This window comes from Bombina bombina, chromosome 1, assembly GCF_027579735.1.
Source record: "Bombina bombina isolate aBomBom1 chromosome 1, aBomBom1.pri, whole genome shotgun sequence".
NCBI classification, from domain to species: Eukaryota; Metazoa; Chordata; class Amphibia; order Anura; family Bombinatoridae; genus Bombina; species Bombina bombina.
In genome coordinates, this window is record NC_069499.1 from 598,980,510 (window position 1) to 599,001,765 (window position 21,256).

Consider the following 21,256-nt stretch of genomic DNA (forward strand, 5'->3'; position numbering starts at 1 on the left):
GTTTTGCGCCAAAGAGGTGAGGAGGAGCTTCGTTGGCACATCCATTTATGGCTGCCTGTCTCTCACTCGCACAGTAAAAACTGTGCGATTAAGAAGGTATAGGCTGAGTTGGGGGCGGTGCTACAGGCACTAAGAAATAAGTGCAAAGGGCTTGAAGCCTATACCTCTATCTATCGCACGTGCAGTGTAATAGATAGAAGTAAAAATTGCATTTTTTTTTTTTTTTACAAAACTGGACTGGAACCTTTTTGGCTTATTAAATATAAATTTTCCATTAGGGGGCTTTTGGAAAAGTTATATTTATTCAGCCAAATGTTTTTTTATTTTTTTGCTCTAAGACGGTTCACATGCGCCTGTGCTCCTATAGAGAAGCCTCCACTGCCTATGTTAGGGATGTGCAGTTGGCGATATCTGTTGCCTATTAGCCAGTTTGACAGATTTAGAACAGAAAAACTGATTCTGTTTAAACCAGCCATGAAACTCAGTCTAGAGATTAAATTTCTCCAAATCAAATAAGATTTATTCAAGGCCCATGTTTAGTTTACCAGGCAATTGTTTCAGGAAGATACGGCCACATAGGCAAGTCAGAGGGATTCACTTTTAACCATAATATATTAAAGGGACATAATACTCATATGCTAAATCACTTGAAACTAATGCAGTATAACTGTAAAAAGTTGAAAGGAAAATATCACCTGAGCATCTCTATGTAAAAAACGAAGATATTTTACCTCACAAATTTCCTCAGCTCACCAGAGTAAGTCCCGTGTAAAAAGTTATTCTTCAGCTGCTGTCCAGCTGCAGGTAAAAAAAAATAATTAAAAAAATGAAGAAATTAACTGCAGCCAATCAGCATCAACAGTGGTAATGAACAGTGAGGTAATTAAATCTTTTACTGTAATCTCATGAGATTTAACTTAACTCTCATGAGATTTCATAGTAAACTTCCTTAACCCCTTAATGACCGACGACGTACGCCCTTAAAAAAAATACAGTTAAAGGGACACTGAACTCAAATTTTTTCTTTCATGATTAAGATAGAGCATGCAATTTTAAGCAACTTTCTAATTTACTCCTATTATCAATTTTTCTTTGTTCTCTTGCTATCTTTATTTGAAAAAGAAGGCATCTAAGCTTTTTTTTACGTTCAGAACTCCGGACAGCACTTTTTTATTGGTGGATGAATTTATCCACTAATCAGCAAGGACAACCCAGGTTGTTCACCAAAAATGGACCGGCATCTAAACTTACATTCTTGCATTTTAAATAAAGATACCAAGAGAATGAAGAAAATGTTATAACAGGAGTAAATTAGAAAGTTGCTTAAAATTTCATGCTCTATCTGAATCACGAAAGAAAAAATTTGGGTTCAGTGTCCCTTTAATGACCAAGGACGTACGGCGTACGTTGTCAGTCTTGGAAAGTGGTGGAAGCCGCTTTCCGGTTATTGCAGTGATGCCTCGATATCGAGGCATCCTGCAATAACCTTTCTTACCCCTCCGGTACAGAGAGACCCACTCTGTGGCCCTTTCTGCACCGGACATTGATGGCCGGTATCGTTGGTGGGTGGGAGCTGGTCTGGGAGGCGGGTGAGCAGCCATCGATGGTTTCTATTAGTAAGAGAGGAAGAAAGGGGGGAGGGAATGCTTAAAAAAATGATCTAAGGGATCTGGGAGGGGTGGGGGTTGGTCTTTGGTGGGGGGAAGCTACACTACAGAACAAATAAAAAAATAAATCTATTTTATTGTAAACTGGGTACTGGCAGACAGCTGCCAGTACCCAAGATGGCTCCCAATAAGGTAGAGGGGGAGGGTTAGAGAGCTGTTTGGGGGGGGTTCAGGGAGGTTGGGATCCTACACAGCAGCATAAGTAAATATACAAAGAAAAAAAAAGGATACCTTTTATTTTAGTACTGGCAGACTTTCTGCCAGTACTTAAGATGGCGGGGACAATTGTGGGATGGGGGAGGGAAGAGAGCTGTTTGGGAGGGATCAGGGGGTGTGATGTGTCAGGTGGGAGGCTGATCTCTACACTAAAGCTAAAATTAACCCTGCAAGCTCCCTACAAGCTACCTAATTAACCCCTTCACTGCTAGCCATAATACACGTGTGATGCCCAGTGGCATTTAGCAGCCTTCTAATTACCAAAAAGCAACGCCAAAGCCATATAAGTCTGCTATTTCTGAACAAAGGGGATCCCAGAGAAGCATTTACAACCATGTGTGCCATAATTGCACAAGCTGTTTGTAAATAATTTCAGTGAGAAACCTAAAGTTTGTGAAAAAAGGAACGATTTTCTTTATTTGATCGCATTTGGCGGTGAAATGGTGGCATGAAATATACCAAAATGGGCCTAGATCAATACTTTGGGTTGTCTACTACACTACACTAAAGCTAAAATTAACCCTAGAAGCTCCCTACAAGCTCCCTAATTAACCCCTTCACTGCTGGGCATTATACACGTGTGGTGCGCAGGGGCATTTAGCGGCCTTCTAGTTACCAAAAAGCAACGCCAAAGCCATACAGGGAGTGCAGAATTATTAGGCAAGTTGTATTTTTGAGGATTAATTTTATTATTGAACAACAACCATGTTCTCAATGAACCCAAAAAACTCATTAATATCAAAGCTGAATAGTTTTGGAAGTAGTTTTTAGTTTGTTTTTAGTTATAGCTATTTTAGGGGGATATCTGTGTGTGCAGGTGACTATTACTGTGCATAATTATTAGGCAACTTAACAAAAAACAAATATATACCCATTTCAATTATTTATTTTTACCAGTGAAACCAATATAACATCTCAACATTCACAAATATACATTTCTGACATTCAAAAACAAAACAAAAACAAATCAGTGACCAATATAGCCACCTTTCTTTGCAAGGACACTCAAAAGCCTGCCATCCATGGATTCTGTCAGTGTTTTGATCTGTTCACCATCAACATTGCGTGCAGCAGCAACCACAGCCTCCCAGACACTGTTCAGAGAGGTGTACTGTTTTCCCTCCTTGTAAATCTCACATTTGATGATGGACCACAGGTTCTCAATGGGGTTCAGATCAGGTGAACAAGGAGACCATGTCATTAGATTTTCTTCTTTTATACCCTTTCTTGCCAGCCACGCTGTGGAGTACTTGGACGCGTGTGATGGAGCATTGTCCTGCATGAAAATCATGTTTTTCTTGAAGGATGCAGACTTCTTCCTGTACCACTGCTTGAAGAAGGTGTCTTCCAGAAACTGGCAGTAGGACTGGGAGTTGAGCTTGACTCCTTCCTCAACCCGAAAAGGCCCCACAAGCTCATCTTTGATGATACCAGCCCAAACCAGTACTCCACCTCCACCTTGCTGGCGTATGAGTCGGACTGGAGCTCTCTGCCCTTTACCAATCCAGCCACGGGCCCATCCATCTGGCCCATCAAGACTCACTCTCATTTCATCAGTCCATAAAACCTTAGAAAAATCAGTCTTGAGATATTTCTTGGCCCAGTCTTGACGTTTCAGCTTGTGTGTCTTGTTCAGTGGTGGCCGTCTTTCAGCCTTTCTTACCTTGGCCATGTCTCTGAGTATTGCACACCTTGTGCTTTTGGGCACTCCAGTGATGTTGCAGCTCTGAAATATTGCCAAACTGGTGGCAAGTGGCATCTTGGCAGCTGCACGCTTGACTTTTCTCAGTTCATGGGCAGTTATTTTGCTCCTTGGTTTTTCCACACGCTTCTTGCGACCCTGTTGACTATTTTGAATGAAACGCTTGATTGTTCGATGATCACGCTTCAGAAGCTTTGCAATTTTAAGAGTGCTGCATCCCTCTGCAAGATCTCTCACTATAAAAGAGGGGTTGATTCAATACAAGGATTGAAGCGTGTACACTTATTAGCACTCACATCTCATGGTGATGTGGCTTTAAATTTAGAACCTTTAATGCCAAAAAAGGGGGGACGGTCTGTGCCGTAAAAATTAAAATATAACCTTTATTAGATTGGTTAAAAAAGATTCCACAAAACAAACATGAACATATATGTATTAAAAACACTGAATGTTGAAAAGGAAAATATCAAGAGGATTTGAGTGCTAAACGTAGCTGTCTGTAAGGGAGGTTATCTTCAGGCTTTTGGTTTGGGGTATTCCTGGTTCCCTAAATGTCTCCTAGTTATAACTGCTATTATATGTAGCATATAATGCTTCTAAAAATAATGGTACTATTTCCTGATTCAGATATTATAGTTATTCATGGACACAAAAATATTTTGAAAATAGACTTGTTTTGCAGTATAGTACCTATAACTGTAATTGTATATGCTTCTTGGGCATGTGCTTTGAGTTCTTTAATATTAATGCTGCTAAAGCAGTGATATTTATTAATATATAGCACTGGTTATTGTAATAATTTCAGGGCATATAGTTGTTATCGTGATCAGGTTGTATACCTCCCCTTGCGAAGGGTTAGTTTGGCTAAGTACTTAATACAGATATGATAACCTATTGAATTTTCAAAATTGAAAGGTATGCCCTAATGGTATAGAGTATGTATGTTTTCGTTATTTAGCATAAATATTCAGCTATTATAAGGCTGTATGCAATTTTCAACGTTAATACAAATGTTGCTATGAGACCATAGCGTTATACAAGTCCACACAATGTGAATTATATCCAGATTATTGGTCTATGTTTTTATGGGGGTATTTGTTGTTTACCTCCCAGTATTGTGTACTGTACGTTGTGCAGATTTAACACGATATCAATTTGTATTAGGATTATTCCGATTATTAGGTTATGTTACTCTGAGGGTATTTAGCGCATATTCACTGGTGCTTGGTGCCAACAATATCAGATATTTCAGTGCTATGGATATCTTATACTGGTATCAGCAAATGTACTGCTGTTAGTTAGAACTTTAGTACGATTAGTCTTTTAAGTTTAAGAATGCATTCTTTCATTCACCATTCGTACTCCAATGCCCAAGAGCTACACATAGTTAGCCACTATTAGTTAAATCCCATTTGTATACCTTGCTGTAATCGTAAGATATGCTACCGTTAGCTTAGTATTTATAATTAGCTCAATATTTTTATTTTTGTGGCGGTCCACCTTACATTCACACACTTGGCTTGCTAGCCATTCTATAATGCTTAAATGTGGACTAGTCACTATATTAGTTTTCTAGTGAGCTAAACTGTATTGATTTCCTCAAAAACATAATACACCTGATTTACACCTTTTAACTTATAACTAGGCAGTGCGCCTTACGATAATTGTAACGCTAAGGTTTCAGAGGTGTAGCTAAATTCTATGTCCTTATTTCAACATTAGCTGATAAAAAGTTTGGCTTAAAGCCTAACAAACTATTCAAAGCCCTAACATGTTTCGCCACCAACGTGGCTTTCTCAAAGACCCTTTGAGCTAGCAAGCCAAGTGTGTGAATGTAAGGTGGACCGCCACAAAAATAAAAATATTGAGCTAATTATAAATACTAAGCTAACGGTAGCATATCTTACGATTACAGCAAGGTATACAAATGGGATTTAACTAATAGTGGCTAACTATGTGTAGCTCTTGGGCATTGGAGTACGAATGGTGAATGAAAGAATGCATTCTTAAACTTAAAAGACTAATCGTACTAAAGTTCTAACTAACAGCAGTACATTTGCTGATACCAGTATAAGATATCCATAGCACTGAAATATCTGATATTGTTGGCACCAAGCACCAGTGAATATGCGCTAAATACCCTCAGAGTAACATAACCTAATAATCGGAATAATCCTAATACAAATTGATATCGTGTTAAATCTGCACAACGTACAGTACACAATACTGGGAGGTAAACAACAAATACCCCCATAAAAACATAGACCAATAATCTGGATATAATTCACATTGTGTGGACTTGTATAACGCTATGGTCTCATAGCAACATTTGTATTAACGTTGAAAATTGCATACAGCCTTATAATAGCTGAATATTTATGCTAAATAACGAAAACATACATACTCTATACCATTAGGGCATACCTTTCAATTTTGAAAATTCAATAGGTTATCATATCTGTATTAAGTACTTAGCCAAACTAACCCTTCGCAAGGGGAGGTATACAACCTGATCACGATAACAACTATATGCCCTGAAATTATTACAATAACCAGTGCTATATATTAATAAATATCACTGCTTTAGCAGCATTAATATTAAAGAACTCAAAGCACATGCCCAAGAAGCATATACAATTACAGTTATAGGTACTATACTGCAAAACAAGTCTATTTTCAAAATATTTTTGTGTCCATGAATAACTATAATATCTGAATCAGGAAATAGTACCATTATTTTTAGAAGCATTATATGCTACATATAATAGCAGTTATAACTAGGAGACATTTAGGGAACCAGGAATACCCCAAACCAAAAGCCTGAAGATAACCTCCCTTACAGACAGCTACGTTTAGCACTCAAATCCTCTTGATATTTTCCTTTTCAACATTCAGTGTTTTTAATACATATATGTTCATGTTTGTTTTGTGGAATCTTTTTTAACCAATCTAATAAAGGTTATATTTTAATTTTTACGGCACAGACCGTCCCCCCTTTTTTGGCATTAAAGGTTCTAAATTTAAAGCCACATCACCATGAGATGTGAGTGCTAATAAGTGTACACGCTTCAATCCTTGTATTGAATCAACCCCTCTTTTGTAGTCCAAAAAAGTACACAGCACCTAACTCTAATATTATAGCAAGGTGAAATACCTGCTTCAATTTATTATAGAGCATCTCAAGTACACCGGATAGTAGTGCTATTTAGTTTCTCTCTTTCCTTTCGTTTGAAGATCTCTCACTATGTTTGACTTTTCTGAGCCTGTCAAGTCCTTCTTTTGACCCATTTTGCCAAAGGAAAGGAAGTTGCCTAATAATTATGCACACCTGATATAGGATGTTGATGTCATTAGACCACACCCCTTCTAATTACAGAGATGCACGTCACCTAATATGCTTAATTGGTAGTAGGCTTTCGAGCCTATTCAGCTTGGAGTAAGACAACATGCATAAAGAGGATGATGTGGTCAAAATACTCATTTGCCTAATAATTCTGCACTCCCTGTATATGTCTGCTATTTCTGAACAAAGGGGATCCCAGAAAAGCATTTACAACCATTTGTGCCATAATTGCACAAGCTGTTTGTAAATCATTTCAGTGAGATACCTAAAATTGTAATAAATTTAACGTTTTTTTTAATTTGATCGCATTTGGCGGTGAAATAGTGGCATGAAATATACCAAAATGGTCCTAGATCAATACTTGGGGTTGTCTACTATACTAGACTAAAGCTAAAAATTAACCCTAGAAGCTCCCTACATGCTCCCTAATTAACCCCTTCACTGCTGGGCATAATACACGTGTGGTGCGCAGTGGCCTTCTAATTACCAAAAAGCAACGCCAAAGCCATATATGTCTGCTATTTCTAAACAAAGGGGATCCCAGAGAAGCATTTACAACCATTTATGTCATAATTGCACAAGTTGTTTGCAAATAATTTCAGTGAGAAACCTAAAGTTTGTGAAAAAAAATGTGTAAAAGTGAACAATTTTTTTTATTTGATCGCATTTGGCAGTGAAAGGGTGGCATGAAATATACCAAAATGGTCCTAGATCAATACTTTGGGATGTCTTCTAAAAAAAATGTAAATACATGTCAAGGGATATTCAGGGATTCCTGAAAGATATCAGTGTTCCAATGTAACTAGCGCTAATTTTGAAAAAAAGTGGTTTGAAAATAGCAAAGTGCTACTTGTATTTATTACCATAACTAAAAAGCAAAGAACATGTAAACATTGGGTATTTCTAAACTCAGGACAAAATTTAGAAACTAATTAGCATGGGTGTTTTTTGGTGGTTGTAGATGTGTAACAGATTTTGGGGGTCAAAGTTAGAAAAAGTGTGTTTTTTTCCATTTTTTCCGCATTTTATAAGTATTTTCTATAGTAAATTATAAGATATGATGAAAATAATGGTATCTTTTGAAAGTCCATTTAATGGCGAGAAAAACAGTATATAATATGTGCGGGTACAGTAAATGAGTAAGAGGAAAATTACAGCTAAACACAAACACTGCAATAATGTAAAAATAGCCTTGGTCCCAAACAGATAGAAAATGGAAAAGTGCTCTGGTCACTAAGGGGTTAAAGGGATACTGAACCCAAATTTTTTCTTTCGTGATTCAGATAGAGCATGCAATTTTAGGCAACTATTATCAATTTTTTTTCATTCTCTTTGTATCTTTATACAAAGCAAGAATGTAAGTTTAGATGCCGGCCCAATTTTGGTGAACAACCTGGGTTGCTCTTGCTGATTGGTGGATAAATTCACCCACCGATAAACAAGTGCTGTCCAGTGTTCTGAACCAAAAAGTGGCTTGCTCCTTAGCTTAGATGCCTTCTTTTTCAAATAAAGATAGCAAGAGAATGAAGAAAAATTGATAATAGGAGTAAATTAGAAAGTTGCTTAAAATTGCATGCTTTATCTAAATCACGAAAGAAAAAAAATTGGGTTCAGTGTCCCTTTAAACTGAAATGGAAATAACGAGTGTGCACGAGGCTCACTCCCTTGCCTGTCCCAGGACAGACATACTGATTTGCTGCTTAAAGGGCCACTAAACCCAAAATCTTTCTTTCATGATTCAGATGGAGAATACAAATTTAAACAACATTACAATTTACTTCTATTATTTATTTTGCTTAATTTTTTAGATATCCATAGTTGAAGAAAAAGCAATGCACATGGGTGAGCCAATCACACGAAGCTTCTATGTGCAGCAACCAATCAGCAGCTACTGAGCATATCTAGATATGCTCTTCAGCAAGAAATATCAAGAGAATAAAACAAATTTGATAATAGAAGTAAATTAGAAAAATGTTTAAAATTGCATTCTCTTTCTAAATCATGAAAGAAAAAATGTGGGTTTCATGTCCATTTAAAGTCCTTTGCAATAGGGTTTGAATACTTAGGACATTTTGAGGTAAAATATATTTCTTTTTTACAGAGATGTTCAGGTGATATTTTCTAGTCAGCTTTTTACAGCTATGCTGCATCACTTTTAAGTGTTTCAACATTTGGGTATCATGGCCCTTTAAATCATTCATCACATAGTATATTATGAAATTCAATGCAATAATTGCATTAACATGTTGTAAATGATAATATTATTACATTTGCAGAGAATATATATTGTACCCAAAATCTGAAAGCAGAAATGGCATTACACAGTTTTTATATATTTGTTTTGCATAGATAGAGATAATTTTATTAAATTATTGTGTAGTAGTTGTTCAGGACTACCAGTTACTCTCCACTAAAATACTGGCTGATTATCAGGTGAGATTCTAAAGAAAGAGGTGGTGGGGGTCATAATCAGTTCACCAACCATAAGCAAAAATAAGGCCTCAAACAAAATCTCATCATTTACCTGTCTTGTTTTTACATATAATTTACAGGGCAGCCAACTGAAATACACCATGTTGCTAATGCTGATAATACTAATACTCAATGTAACCAAATCAAATATAATGGTATTTTAATAAAATAAAAAGAACTAGTTTTTAGGTTAACTGTTTTAAATTAAAAACACGCACACACATAAAGTATGACCTATTATTAAATACAAAATGCCTAAGCTTAATCAATAGAGATTGTTCATTATACATGACAAGTATTTAAACGCCTGACACTAGCGCAAGCAGAACAAAAAATACTTATATACCTATGGTAAACGATTTTTTACTAGTAGTAAGGGCGGAAATAGTTTTTCCACTATCCTAGAATTGGCGGAAGTAGTGAGCTTAGGCAAACACCCGGATTTACTACAAGCGTAAGAAGATCTTCGGTCAGTGTATAATATTACCCTAGTAAATGAGAGGCATTTTGAGCGGTGTGCATCGTTACTTCTACTTGTCATCATTTTCACCGCATACCTCACAGTAGACTATAGTTGCTAAAGCGTTTATAGTTGTAGAATTTGTAATGATGGCGCGTTCAGTTTATTGCTCTATTTTAATGTAGCGGTTTTAAGAAATTGCTTGCTTATCCAGCCTTATTTTTGGGATCAAACACTGATCGAGGACAGAATACACTGAGACATAAAGTTGGTTCTCCGGTGGAGACAGGAGAGTAACATTTTGAGGATTAAAGATCATTTTCTAAAATACTTTTTTATGTAGAAACATGTTTGCTATATGCATACGTTGTTGTTTTTTTATATGAGTATGACTTGAAATATATAGTTGTTTACTGTGTTATTGTTAAAAAGGAACACGAAACCCAACATTTTGTCATCAGAGAGAGCATGTTGTTTCAAAATCTTTCCAGTTTACTACAATTATCAAATTTACTTTGTTTTTGTATATTTTGTTAAACCGCATACCTAGGTAGGCTCAGGGGTAGAGGTTCTACAAGAATGTGCTTAACAGTACATAAACACTGCTGCCATCTAGTGATCACGAGTATTTTTGCAAAATGACTGTCCTATAGTTTTCCAGACACATGCATTGCTACCTACGTTCTTTCCCCCCCCTTCTTTTTAAATTGTATGATCTATCTTGACAATTTTTTTTAAAAAATTGTTTTTTTCTTAGTCCTTTTGAAATGTGAAAATATTGATGTGAAAAGTGAATCACACTTGGCAGTCCTTCAAGGACTTATAAATCAGTTTTTTAACCTACCTTGGTTTAGCTTTCAACAAAGGATACAGAAGGAACAAAGCAAATTTGATGAAAAAAAAAGTAAATTGAAATGCTGTTTAAAATTGCATGCCCTATCTGAATTAAAGGGACATGAAACCCCCAAAAAGTCTTTCATGATTCAGATAGAGAATACAATTTTAATCAACTTTCTAATTTACTTCTATTATCTAATTTGTTTAATTCTCTTGGTATTATTTGTTGAAGGAGCAGCAATACACTACTGGTTTCTAACTGAGCACATGGGTGAGCCAATGACAATCAGTATATATATGCAGCCACCAATCAACAGCTAGAACCTAGGTTATTTGCTGCTCCTGAGCTCACCTAGATAAACCTTTCATCAAAGGATAACAAGAGAAGGAAGCAAAATAAAGAATAAAAGTAAATTGAAAAGTTGTTTAAAATTGTATTTTCTATCTAAATTATAAAAAGAAACATTTTGGGGTTTCATGTCCCTTTAAGCAAGTTTAATTTTGACTAGACTATCCCTTTAATGCTGGACTCTCTAGTATTTTAAAGTTTACACTGACTATATTTTAAAGTAAGATGTATTCCTTGGGTTGATTGGTGCCTTAGTTTAATAAAAGTTAGGCTGGTGAATTTTTTTATATTAATATAATTGTTTTAATAACACAATTGCTGTGTGATTAGAATTAAAATACTTTTTGCAAAATTTGGCAGCACACCTCTTGCTTTCTCATGCTGCACCAGTGTGCAGAGATACTCTTCTAATTCACTACTGGGGACTTTTAACCTCAACAGTATTCCTCTGTATTGTCCAGAGCCTATCAAAATTACATGTTGTAATACGTTAGGGCATGTCTTTTTAGCACTAGCAACCCTACAGTGCTATGTGTTTAACACATGCAAAGCATATTTTATAATAGTGCTCTTTCAAAAGCATGGCATACATTTTTGAGTTTAATGTCCATTTAAAGGAACTTATAGTGCAACATTTGCTGGGACTGAATATCCTCAATGTATAGTTTTAAGCAATGTTCTTGTATAGTTTTATAGAAAATACCACATTTGTAACTCAGAGACAGGCACCTTTTACACGACTGATTGCCAATGTGCAAAAAAACAGGTGTTGTGCATGTGCTTAAGTTACAAAAATGTATGTACACAGACAGCCAGTGTTTCCATAAAGCCAACCGGGGGGGGGGGCCCAGAATTTATTTTATTAATATTGTCAGAGTATAAAATAATACAGGTGAATGGAGCGTGCTAAGCTGTATTAAACATCCTGTAAATATTTTTTTTATTTTTTACAGCCAACGATATGTGCCTGTTAGTGTGCTCACAAGCATGCACTTTCACTAAACCTTTTTTTTTTTTTTTTTTCATGTTAACATTATTTTAACATGTTTAATTTTTGTGTCTCTTTTGAAATAAAGGGGCTGTATTTTGGTACATTTAAATGATCCTTGTTTCAGTGCAATAGATTCTGCCAGAGAACATGAAATCAAGTTAGTGTCATCTGTCACTGGGGTGATAACTTGTATCCCTAATCATGTGGACTCAATAGTTTTTAGACGCTATTTCCCAACAGTTTTATACACCCTGTTCTAAGATGCAAAACTGATCTACTATCTGACGCTAACATCTTGTGACTATCATGACGTACAGCCCTATCCCTTGATTTTTTTTTTAAACATTTATTTAATCAAATTGTCTCTCTTTCCAGCTCATTCAAAATGGACAGTGAGGTACAGAGAGATGGAAGGATCCTGGATCTCATTGATGATGCCTGGAGAGAGGACAAGCTCCCGTATGAGGATGTCACAATTCCTCTGGTGATATATCCAACCATAGAACACTAGAAAACAGCAGAGTTGTTAGGGCAAAGAAACGTGCTCAGAACACAGAGTGTTAACTGAGTCACATCTGCTGAGCGCTGGCATTGATTCCAACAGAACCACAGGCAGATTCACTTTCCCCTCTCTTTGTCTATTTTACACACATTTTCAGCTTGTATTTACCCGTGCTCTGTCCCTTACTGTCACTTGTGTTCGTCCCGTGCTCTGTCCCTTACTGTCACTTGTGTTCGTCCCATGCTCTGTCCCTTACTGTCACTTGTGTTTGTCCCATGCTCTGTCACTTGTGTTTGTCCCATGCTCTGTCCCTTACTTCTACTTGTGTTCGTCCCATGCTCTGTCCCTTACTTCTACTTGTGTTCGTCCCATGCTCTGTCCCTTACTGCCACTTGTGTTCGTCCCATGCTCTGTCCCTTACTGTCACTTGTTTGCCCCTGCTCTGTCCCTTACTGTCATTTGTGTTTGCCCCTGCTCTGTCCCTTACTGTCATTTGTGTTTGCCCCTGCTCTGTCCCTTACTGTCATTTGTGTTTGCCCCTGCTCTGTCCCTTACTGTCATTTGTGTTTGCCCCTGCTCTGTCCCTTACTGTCATTTGTGTTCGCCCCTGCTCTGTCCCTTACTGTCATTTGTGTTTGCCCCTGCTCTGTCCCTTACAATTACTGGTGTTGGCCCCTGCTCTGTCCCTTACTAGCATAAAGAGTGTCATGTCCCAACATAAAGCGTCCCAGCCTCTGAGCCTTATGTGAATGCCTTCATTTAAAGCGCCCATTTTTCTCTGTCATTTTTCTGCTAGCTCCAGAATAAAGAGAAAGTCAGCACTTACTTTAAAGCTGTCCAACAGCAAGACAGTCCAGCAGGTTTAAGAGGTCCTCTCCCTCCCATAGCCCTGTGGAAAATGATGAAGCCTGAGTTAACTTTGCTTAGGCTATCAGGATTAGGGCAGCGTAAATGTATGGGAGGCGCAGTGAGAATTATGTCCCACCAGTTCCCATTGCTTTAAAGCCACCAAAAGCTCTACTGAAGAGACTGATCTGGACTACGGCTACACCCTAGAACAAAGCAGCACAATCTTGTACTACTTTAAAAATAATAAACTCTTGATTGAAGAATCTAATCTAACACCTCACTTTACCTCTTCCTAGCAGTAGCGTAGGCAAAGAGAATGACTGGGGTGGGAGGGAAGGGAGGAGCTATATATAGCAGCTCTGCTGTGGTGCTCTTTGCCTCCTCCTGCTGACCAGGAGGTGAAATCCCACAAGTAAGGACGATGATCCGTGGACTCGTGTCTTTACAAAAGAAAGATGCCTTTAAAGTAATTGAAAACACTGAAGGCACAGCTCCCCAAAAAGGCTTTAATTGTGGGGCACCACTTTTTTTGGCCGGTGGAATGTGCTGGACACAGCTGTGCCTGTGGAGGTTTCAAACACTGCAACGTAGGGATAGACCGATATTGTTTTTTCAGGGCCGATACCGATTATTGACCTCCTTTCAGGCCGCTTTTCTGTACATTTAGTTTTGAAAAATCAACACAATTTCTACACAAATCTGGTATAAACTGAACATGCTTATTAAAATTTTAAACATTAAAAGTAAACTGGGAAAAATAAATGGCTTCCCAAAACATAGAAAAATGGCATAAATCCCTTTTAAACTGCACACTGATACAATTTAATTTAAGTCACTATTGCAAAGCTAGACACTACACGATTTCTTCAGTACTCCCAGTTAAGTAGAAAAACATTATAGTGCAGAAAGCATAACATTTCAGCATTTCTTCACACGTCATCAATGACTAATCTGGCTAACTCCAATCACGGCATAGCCTCAGGCAATGACTCCCCTGGGGGGAAAGCCGTGATTGGAGGAAGCCGGATTAGTCATTGCTGACATGTGAAGAGAGGATCTCCGGGTGGGGGAAGCTGCTCTGGCTGTGAAAAGAAGAAAGGTAAGTATTTTTAAAAAAACGGGCTTTCATTCAAAGTTTACCTTCACTTTAATTGATGTGCCTGAACTAATATTTTTTTTTAATGTTTTTTTTCTATGCCCATGAAAGGGGAAATAAAATATTTAAATAAAAAAATCGTCAAATTTAGCAGCTTTAGTAAAATGTTTTGCAAATGTGTAAAATGTATCAGAATGCAACAATAATGTTCTATTTGTGACATAAATTAGCAAGAATATTGATTTTATGTATTGCTGACCCCTATGAGCAAATCAAAAGAAATTTAGCTCTGTGTACTTCAGGAAAACTATGTAGCTTTAAGTTCCACTTAAAGATCATTTTCCATTTCACAAATCATATATGTTTGTTTATGCAAGTCCATCTACAGGCTTGCCATTGGTGGTATGGCAGTTGGTAACTGAGTTCACAGGAAAACCTGTGCTTGTACTTAGATGATTTGTGTGACTATTTGTGTCACTTAAAACTATATAGTTTCCATGAAGTACGCAGAGCTAAATTTTCTTATGATTTGCTCCATATTGGTAAGTTTCTGGCCAATACCGATATTTCAGAAATTCCAAATATTGGCTCTAATAATCGGCTGCTCCGATATATCGGTCTATCCCTACCAGGCCCGGACTGGCCATAGGGCATACGGTGGGCCGCCAGTTACCTTAGCCCCGCCCACTATATCACTGCTGATTGCATTTAATGTTGCCCGGCCTGGCTGTCTGAGTTTTTGTTTGGTGCCGGTGTGGCTGTTGGACCACAGATTACAACATAACATATGTTAAAGTCCTGACATGTGGGACTGGATTTCAGCAAGGCAGGGGAGTGTACTAGGAGCAGGCTGGCTGGGGCAGAGAGCATGACTGAGCTCTGAGGCTGGTTTCCGGGTGGACACGGAACGTCCACAGTGTGTGTGACATCAAACTAGCTGGTCCTGTTCCCTCAACCTGAGCGGTCCCTTCTTACCCTGACCCTCCTCATTGAGAGCGAGGAGCCAGCGTAAGTAAGGATTGTGTAGGCAGAATGATCTGCCCTCTGCTGGGGGCCCCCTGTGGGGCGAGGTTAAGACCTGGGAGCATGAGTGAGACTGAGACCAGAGGCGGAGCAAAGGCAGTCAGAAAACCAAAGCGTCTTCTGCAGAGAAAATATTTTTCTCACTTAAACAAGTATTATACTTGCCATGTTTGGTATGCGGTTAAATAAGAAATGATGGGGGGGGGGAGAGAGGAAATGGGCCTCTTGGCCCGGGACTCTTTTTGGTCCCAGTTCGGCCCTGATCCCTACCTCAAAGTTGTTTTTTTTTACACACAAGTGCACTTGTGTTTTATCACCTGAGCTTTCAACTATTTAAACAGGCTTATTTGTTGTAGGGACTTTAATAACCCTTTAAAGTTTTGTCTCTAGCCTTCATGGATAAAAGTAACACAAACCAGTTCTGTACCAAGTCGCACTGTAATTTATTCTAGTGTTAGAGACCCAAAAGTAAGGCGATAGCATCATCATCATATTTAATCTCAAAAACTGGTTTACTAAAAATAAACTATGTTGCTTGTTTTATCAAAATCCTTATTACCTTTCACTGGGAATTCTTATCTGATCTACATAGCTTAGCTGTGTGTTGTCAGAGACCACACTACCAACGTGATGCAACATCTGATTGGCTGCATGTAGCAAAGCTGTTAAAGATTTTAAATTCAAAATATAGGGATTGTCATTTAGTTCATTTTGAGGATATATTTGGGCCACAGAAGTATAACCTGTATGAAATGAATGTTCAGTGGTAGAGAAAAGATAGTAGCTACCACAACATTCTGCAATGTTTGACACTTACATGCATGATCACATAGTTCTGTAATAAGAAACAATATCAACCGTTAATAGTCAATATAGATATGAACAGTTCTGAATGTTATGCTAATTTAGTCTGTTTATTCCTTCTTGCTAGAATGAACTTCCAGAGCCTGAGCAAGATAATGGTGGAGCAACAGAGTCTGTCAAGGAGCAGGAAATGAAGTGGGCTGATCTGGCCCTACAATATTTACATGAAAACATCCCATCTGCAGGAAGCTAACAGCTACATACTGTACACACACAAAAACAACATTGGAATCAGCCCCGGCAAAATATAAACAACTCCTTAAGAGCAGACTCAACACGGTGAAAACTGAGAGCTAACTACAGCTGAATACTAAACCATATGAAGTATCTGGCACCAACTAACCCATACCAAATCTTATGAAACTATGAGGAATCAGCTTAAAATTAGACCACACAGAAACCCCCCAAAACTATCTACTGCTCATATACTGAACTACATGATACAGTGGGAAACAGCCAGTAACTAATCACATGGAACTACTGGATAATAATTCTAGAATAAACATCAAATAGATGCACTAATATGTGAATTCTACTTTAATAAAGAATAAACCTTATTTGTTTGGGTAACTACTATATTTTTATTCAAACCCTAAATATATAGATGAAGGTTATTCATTTTTTTCTTAATTTAATAAATAACTCTGCAAACATTTTTATAAAGACAGAGATCAAACCAATTTAATTTTTAGTGCAGACGGGAAATCCTAGGAATACTCCATGCTCATTGATAAGTAAAGTATCCATAGCATAATCTCTGGGTTTATATTGTTCAATAGGACAGCATTCAGCCCTTAACGCTGACCTTTTTCTGCAGATGTTTCCTTAAATAGAAGTATGAGTTAGCGAGGAGGCTTATACTGGGTGAAAAATATAGGTTTAATAAGGGATTGCATAGAGAAATAGATTGTATTTTTGATGAGCCAGGGTTGCCATCTCTGGACAAATAATAGCAATGCAGTTTGTTTGGATGTTAGAAATGATTGCATCCTCGTAATTAACCGTATACCTCTTACCCAAGCCCTAAACTCTAGTAAACCAAACTGGCAAGATTATTTGCACACCGTGTTTATACTATAAAGAGAAATTGGCAGTTATGATTACATGTTGTTTTCATAGTGTGGGATGTTATTAGTGATTGAGAAATGTTATATGAGTCAACAGTAGGAATTCTTAGGCTTTTGGGTCAATAGAATGAAATATAGAAAAAAACAGCACTTTTTCATTTATTAAAAAAGAAAACACATTTTACAAGACAGCAGTGCAGAAGATGATAAAGGTGCAATTTTACTTTAGCAAAATTATACTTAGTAAAATGTGTCACATTCCTCATTCACTTATTTTTTTGGCCCCCAATTTATAGTGACAGAATATGATGCTTCCAAGAGGTAATGGTCTCTTCTGTCCTACTCTTGTGTTGATCTTGTCACAGCTGTGATATTAGGCACCTGTTGGTGGTCTCCAGCCTCCTATGGTCTTCTCTAGGTACTGTGCAAGTGCCAATGTCAGGTGGTCATTATAATGAGATGCAACAAGTTGTATTCCCAGTGGTAGCCCAGACTGACTGAGACCCAGGGGACACTGAGTGACCGGCACACCCAACATATTAAATATACCTAGAGAGGGGAAAGCAAGCGAGAGAGAAGATTATTTTCCATAGCATTATCCTATATAACATACCATAGAGCAGGGGTTTGTTCTGTATATATGACAGACACCTCATATCTGTGTCTTTTGTAGGAGAAGCTCCATGTCTTAACATACAAATCAAAGCTTTTACCCAGAGAAAAGTTTGACCCCATGGAGGAACTAACTACATTTTCCATTTCTTTATTCTATCTGGAAGACATACTCTCATTATCTTGCTATTGTATGGTATGAGACAGACCAGGGATACTGACCAGTATAGGCAAAGTTGAACGGAAATGCAATAGGTTCATTATGTCGAGGAGCAATTTTGGGATGTGAAGGATAGATCAGGATCCCATCATCACCCAGGAGGGAGCTGATCTCCTGCCGCAGATTTCTGGCCTTCTTCACCATCCTGGCATTCCCCTCAACATTTAGATTGGCCAATTTCTCAGTGAGAGCCAATCCTAAGGTAAATTATCAGCTTTAGAGCAGGTAAAAAAAGAGATAAGCTTCCTTCCGTAACATACACACAAGGACAGTGCATACTTCCATGTTAAACATACAATGCCAGTCTCTACTCACACACTTTGTAGTAGTGCTAATAACTACCAAATAAATCTACCTTTCTAACTCAGCAGTAAAACAAACCAGTCATTATCACACAACGACTGACAACTTCCTCACATATACAATGACACTTTCAGCCTTCAAACATTGGATCTAGTAGCCTTCACCCTGTACATATGCAGTGCCAGCACCTCCTTTTCCAACACACATCAGTGCCAGTGAGCTCCACCAGACATCGGGCATACAGACATTCACTCAGTAGCCTACAGTTAATGCTGGCAGTAACATGCAGGAATGCCAGTGTTCCCCATCTTACCTATTGCTGGCAGAGTGTGATTTGATAGACCAAACATCCATTTGATAAGTTCCCAGCTTGGCCACAAACTACTGTTATTTGACATCAAATCTGCAAAGCTCTGCAGAGAGTTCAAGTATTACATACAATTGTGGACAATAAATATATATATACATACACGTTGTTCATCAGTACTTGATCTAAAGTTAATGTAAAGGTGTACATGCATTTAAAGGGATATGAAACCTAAAAATGTTCTTTTGTGATTCAGACAGAGCATACGATTTAAAAAATTTCTAATTTATCAAATTTGCTTTGTTCCCTTAATATTCTTTGTTGAAGAGATAACTAGGTAGGTATCTGGAGAACTACATGGGAGGAAATAGTGCTCTTGCAAATGAATAACATTCTTCCAAAACTAATGCCATCTATTGCTCCAGACACGTGCACACTCCATAGCTTACCTCCATGCTTTTCAACAAAAAATACAAAGAGAATGAAGAAAATGTGATAATAGAATTATCAAGTTGTTTAAAATTGCATACTCTATCTGAGTCATGAAGGAAAAATGATGAGTCTCATGCCCCTTTAAGTATGTACTAAATATGACAAAATTGGATTTTGCATGAAAAATAAGCCCTGTAACCCCCAAGAAAAGACCGCTTTAATAAGTTTCAGAGCTTTCACTCAAATCCAGGACATCGTCTGAAGTAATAATGTTTTCTGAGGAGAATGCAATAAGTGGCTAATGTATATCTGTATTGAATAAAATATTTGTACAAATTACTATTACTGTAGAAGGCAGCGTTCATTTTAGGCAATGTGTGAAATTACCATGCAAATGAAATCTATTTTGTCATAGAATTTGTCTCATTCAGAGTTGCAAATTCAACTTATTTTAATGCAGATTTGATTGCATCATTTAGGAGCTCAACAACTGAGCTAGCAAAAAGAATTACTGTATATTGCTATGGTTTAATCTTCAATTAATTTACCAGGAATTACATTTAGAATACAATTCCCCTTTAACTATTGCAGCAATAAAATGCTGATTAGTAGTTAATCTTTTCAATACTGTAAAGTAAAAAAAAAAACTTTCTGTCCTCATCTTTAGAACCATTATTCTTAGTTGGTTTTTTGGGGGGGGCGGGGTCAAGAGATATAGAAGCCCCAGGGTACTGTTGCAAGGCACTCTGTAAAGCAAGTGTGCAATTAAAAGAATTTAGACAATTTTAAACATTTGAGTGACAGGATGTGTCACGGTGTGTACAGGTGGTGAGGTTTGTGGAGTTTTCAGACTGCTGCAATAAAACAAAATCTAACATGATGGAAAGTTCATCAGAATATTTTTGTTGAGTTCTCATCTGAGAAGACTGAAACGATGCAATGTTCAACAAAATATTTTTCTGTTTAGGTTTCGGATACCAATTAGTTCATAAAATGTTCTTATCTGTGTTTTATTTTAAACGCCGTCTGCATTTATCATTGCACAAGCATTTCTAGTGGATCAGGATGATTTCAGTCCGCTACCTAAAAGGTGGCGGAGAAGTTAAGGCGCAGCATCTGTTGCTTATAAATCTACCACTCAGGATGAGATTCTAGAATATAGGTTTGTGACCGGTACAGAGGGAGATGGATATGAAGAAGATATAGGTTAGAAACTGATTAAGGATATGCACAATGAGAATTACAAGGAGTCAAGAATCAGCTAAGAACCAGTGAGCTAGAGCTGTTTACTATACATTAGCCATGAAACCAGTGTTCCAATATATACAGTATATCTTTGATACAACAAATATAATATAACCTAGTTATAAAGTTGGCTGATGATGAGGTTAAATGGAAAGACATTTAAGCAGGACACCTAGCTCTGGGTAAATGTAAAAATATACTAAATTGTATAATCTATATCTGTATAAACTAATTTTGTATTTGTTCCAAAATGTTGTATTCTAGTTAATTTGCACTGATTACAGGAGTTATGCTGTTTTGTGTTTCATGGAAGTAAACAGCTATTTCTAGGTAATTAAATGTACAAGAGATAGGATCTGTTATAAACCTGCAAGGTCATGCCAGGTGCATACACAGTACAAGCAGCTGTAAAACTGCATGGCTGGGTCCAGAGGTTTTCAGGGTAAAGGAATTGTCTAGACAGATATGGCATACTACTGTTCACACTGGAGTTCTGAAGAATGACTTTTTATAGCTGGTTTGCTGTAATAGATCCTAAAGACAATACCACTTTACTGGCACAGGTCTCAAGGCATATTTTAGCAAGCTTAATGATCAAGGAGAGTATTCTTCAATCATTACAGCAAAGGCAAAATATAAAACAATCACCAGAAGTACAGCCAACGCAAGTTATATTTATGCATCATATATACAGTGTAT

At 37.4% G+C, this 21,256-nt stretch overlaps 2 protein-coding genes across 4 annotated transcripts in view; one reads left to right on the plus strand and one right to left on the minus strand.

Moving 5' to 3' along the window:
- The first annotated feature begins 9,811 nt into the window (after positions 1-9,811).
- On the plus strand, positions 9,812-16,928 carry ANAPC13 (anaphase promoting complex subunit 13). The gene is made up of 3 exons (XM_053698932.1): positions 9,812-9,869; positions 12,413-12,521; positions 16,439-16,928. The coding sequence occupies exons 2-3, from the start codon at positions 12,423-12,425 to the stop codon at positions 16,562-16,564; spliced, it is 225 nt and encodes a 74-aa protein (XP_053554907.1). The 5' UTR covers positions 9,812-9,869; positions 12,413-12,422; the 3' UTR covers positions 16,565-16,928.
- A 652-nt stretch (positions 16,929-17,580) lies between these two features.
- The window catches only part of FAAH2 (fatty acid amide hydrolase 2), a 59,960-nt gene continuing 56,284 nt past the window's right edge, over positions 17,581-21,256 (minus strand). For all 3 annotated transcript variants that reach the window (XM_053698928.1, XM_053698929.1, XM_053698930.1), the window contains exons 9-11: positions 18,887-18,986; positions 18,273-18,467; positions 17,581-17,987 (exon numbers count right to left, since the gene is read on the minus strand). In XM_053698928.1, coding sequence (XP_053554903.1) covers positions 17,812-17,987; positions 18,273-18,467; positions 18,887-18,986 — 471 coding nt within the window. In that variant the 3' untranslated portion in view covers positions 17,581-17,811. The remainder of the gene's footprint in view (positions 17,988-18,272; positions 18,468-18,886; positions 18,987-21,256) is intronic.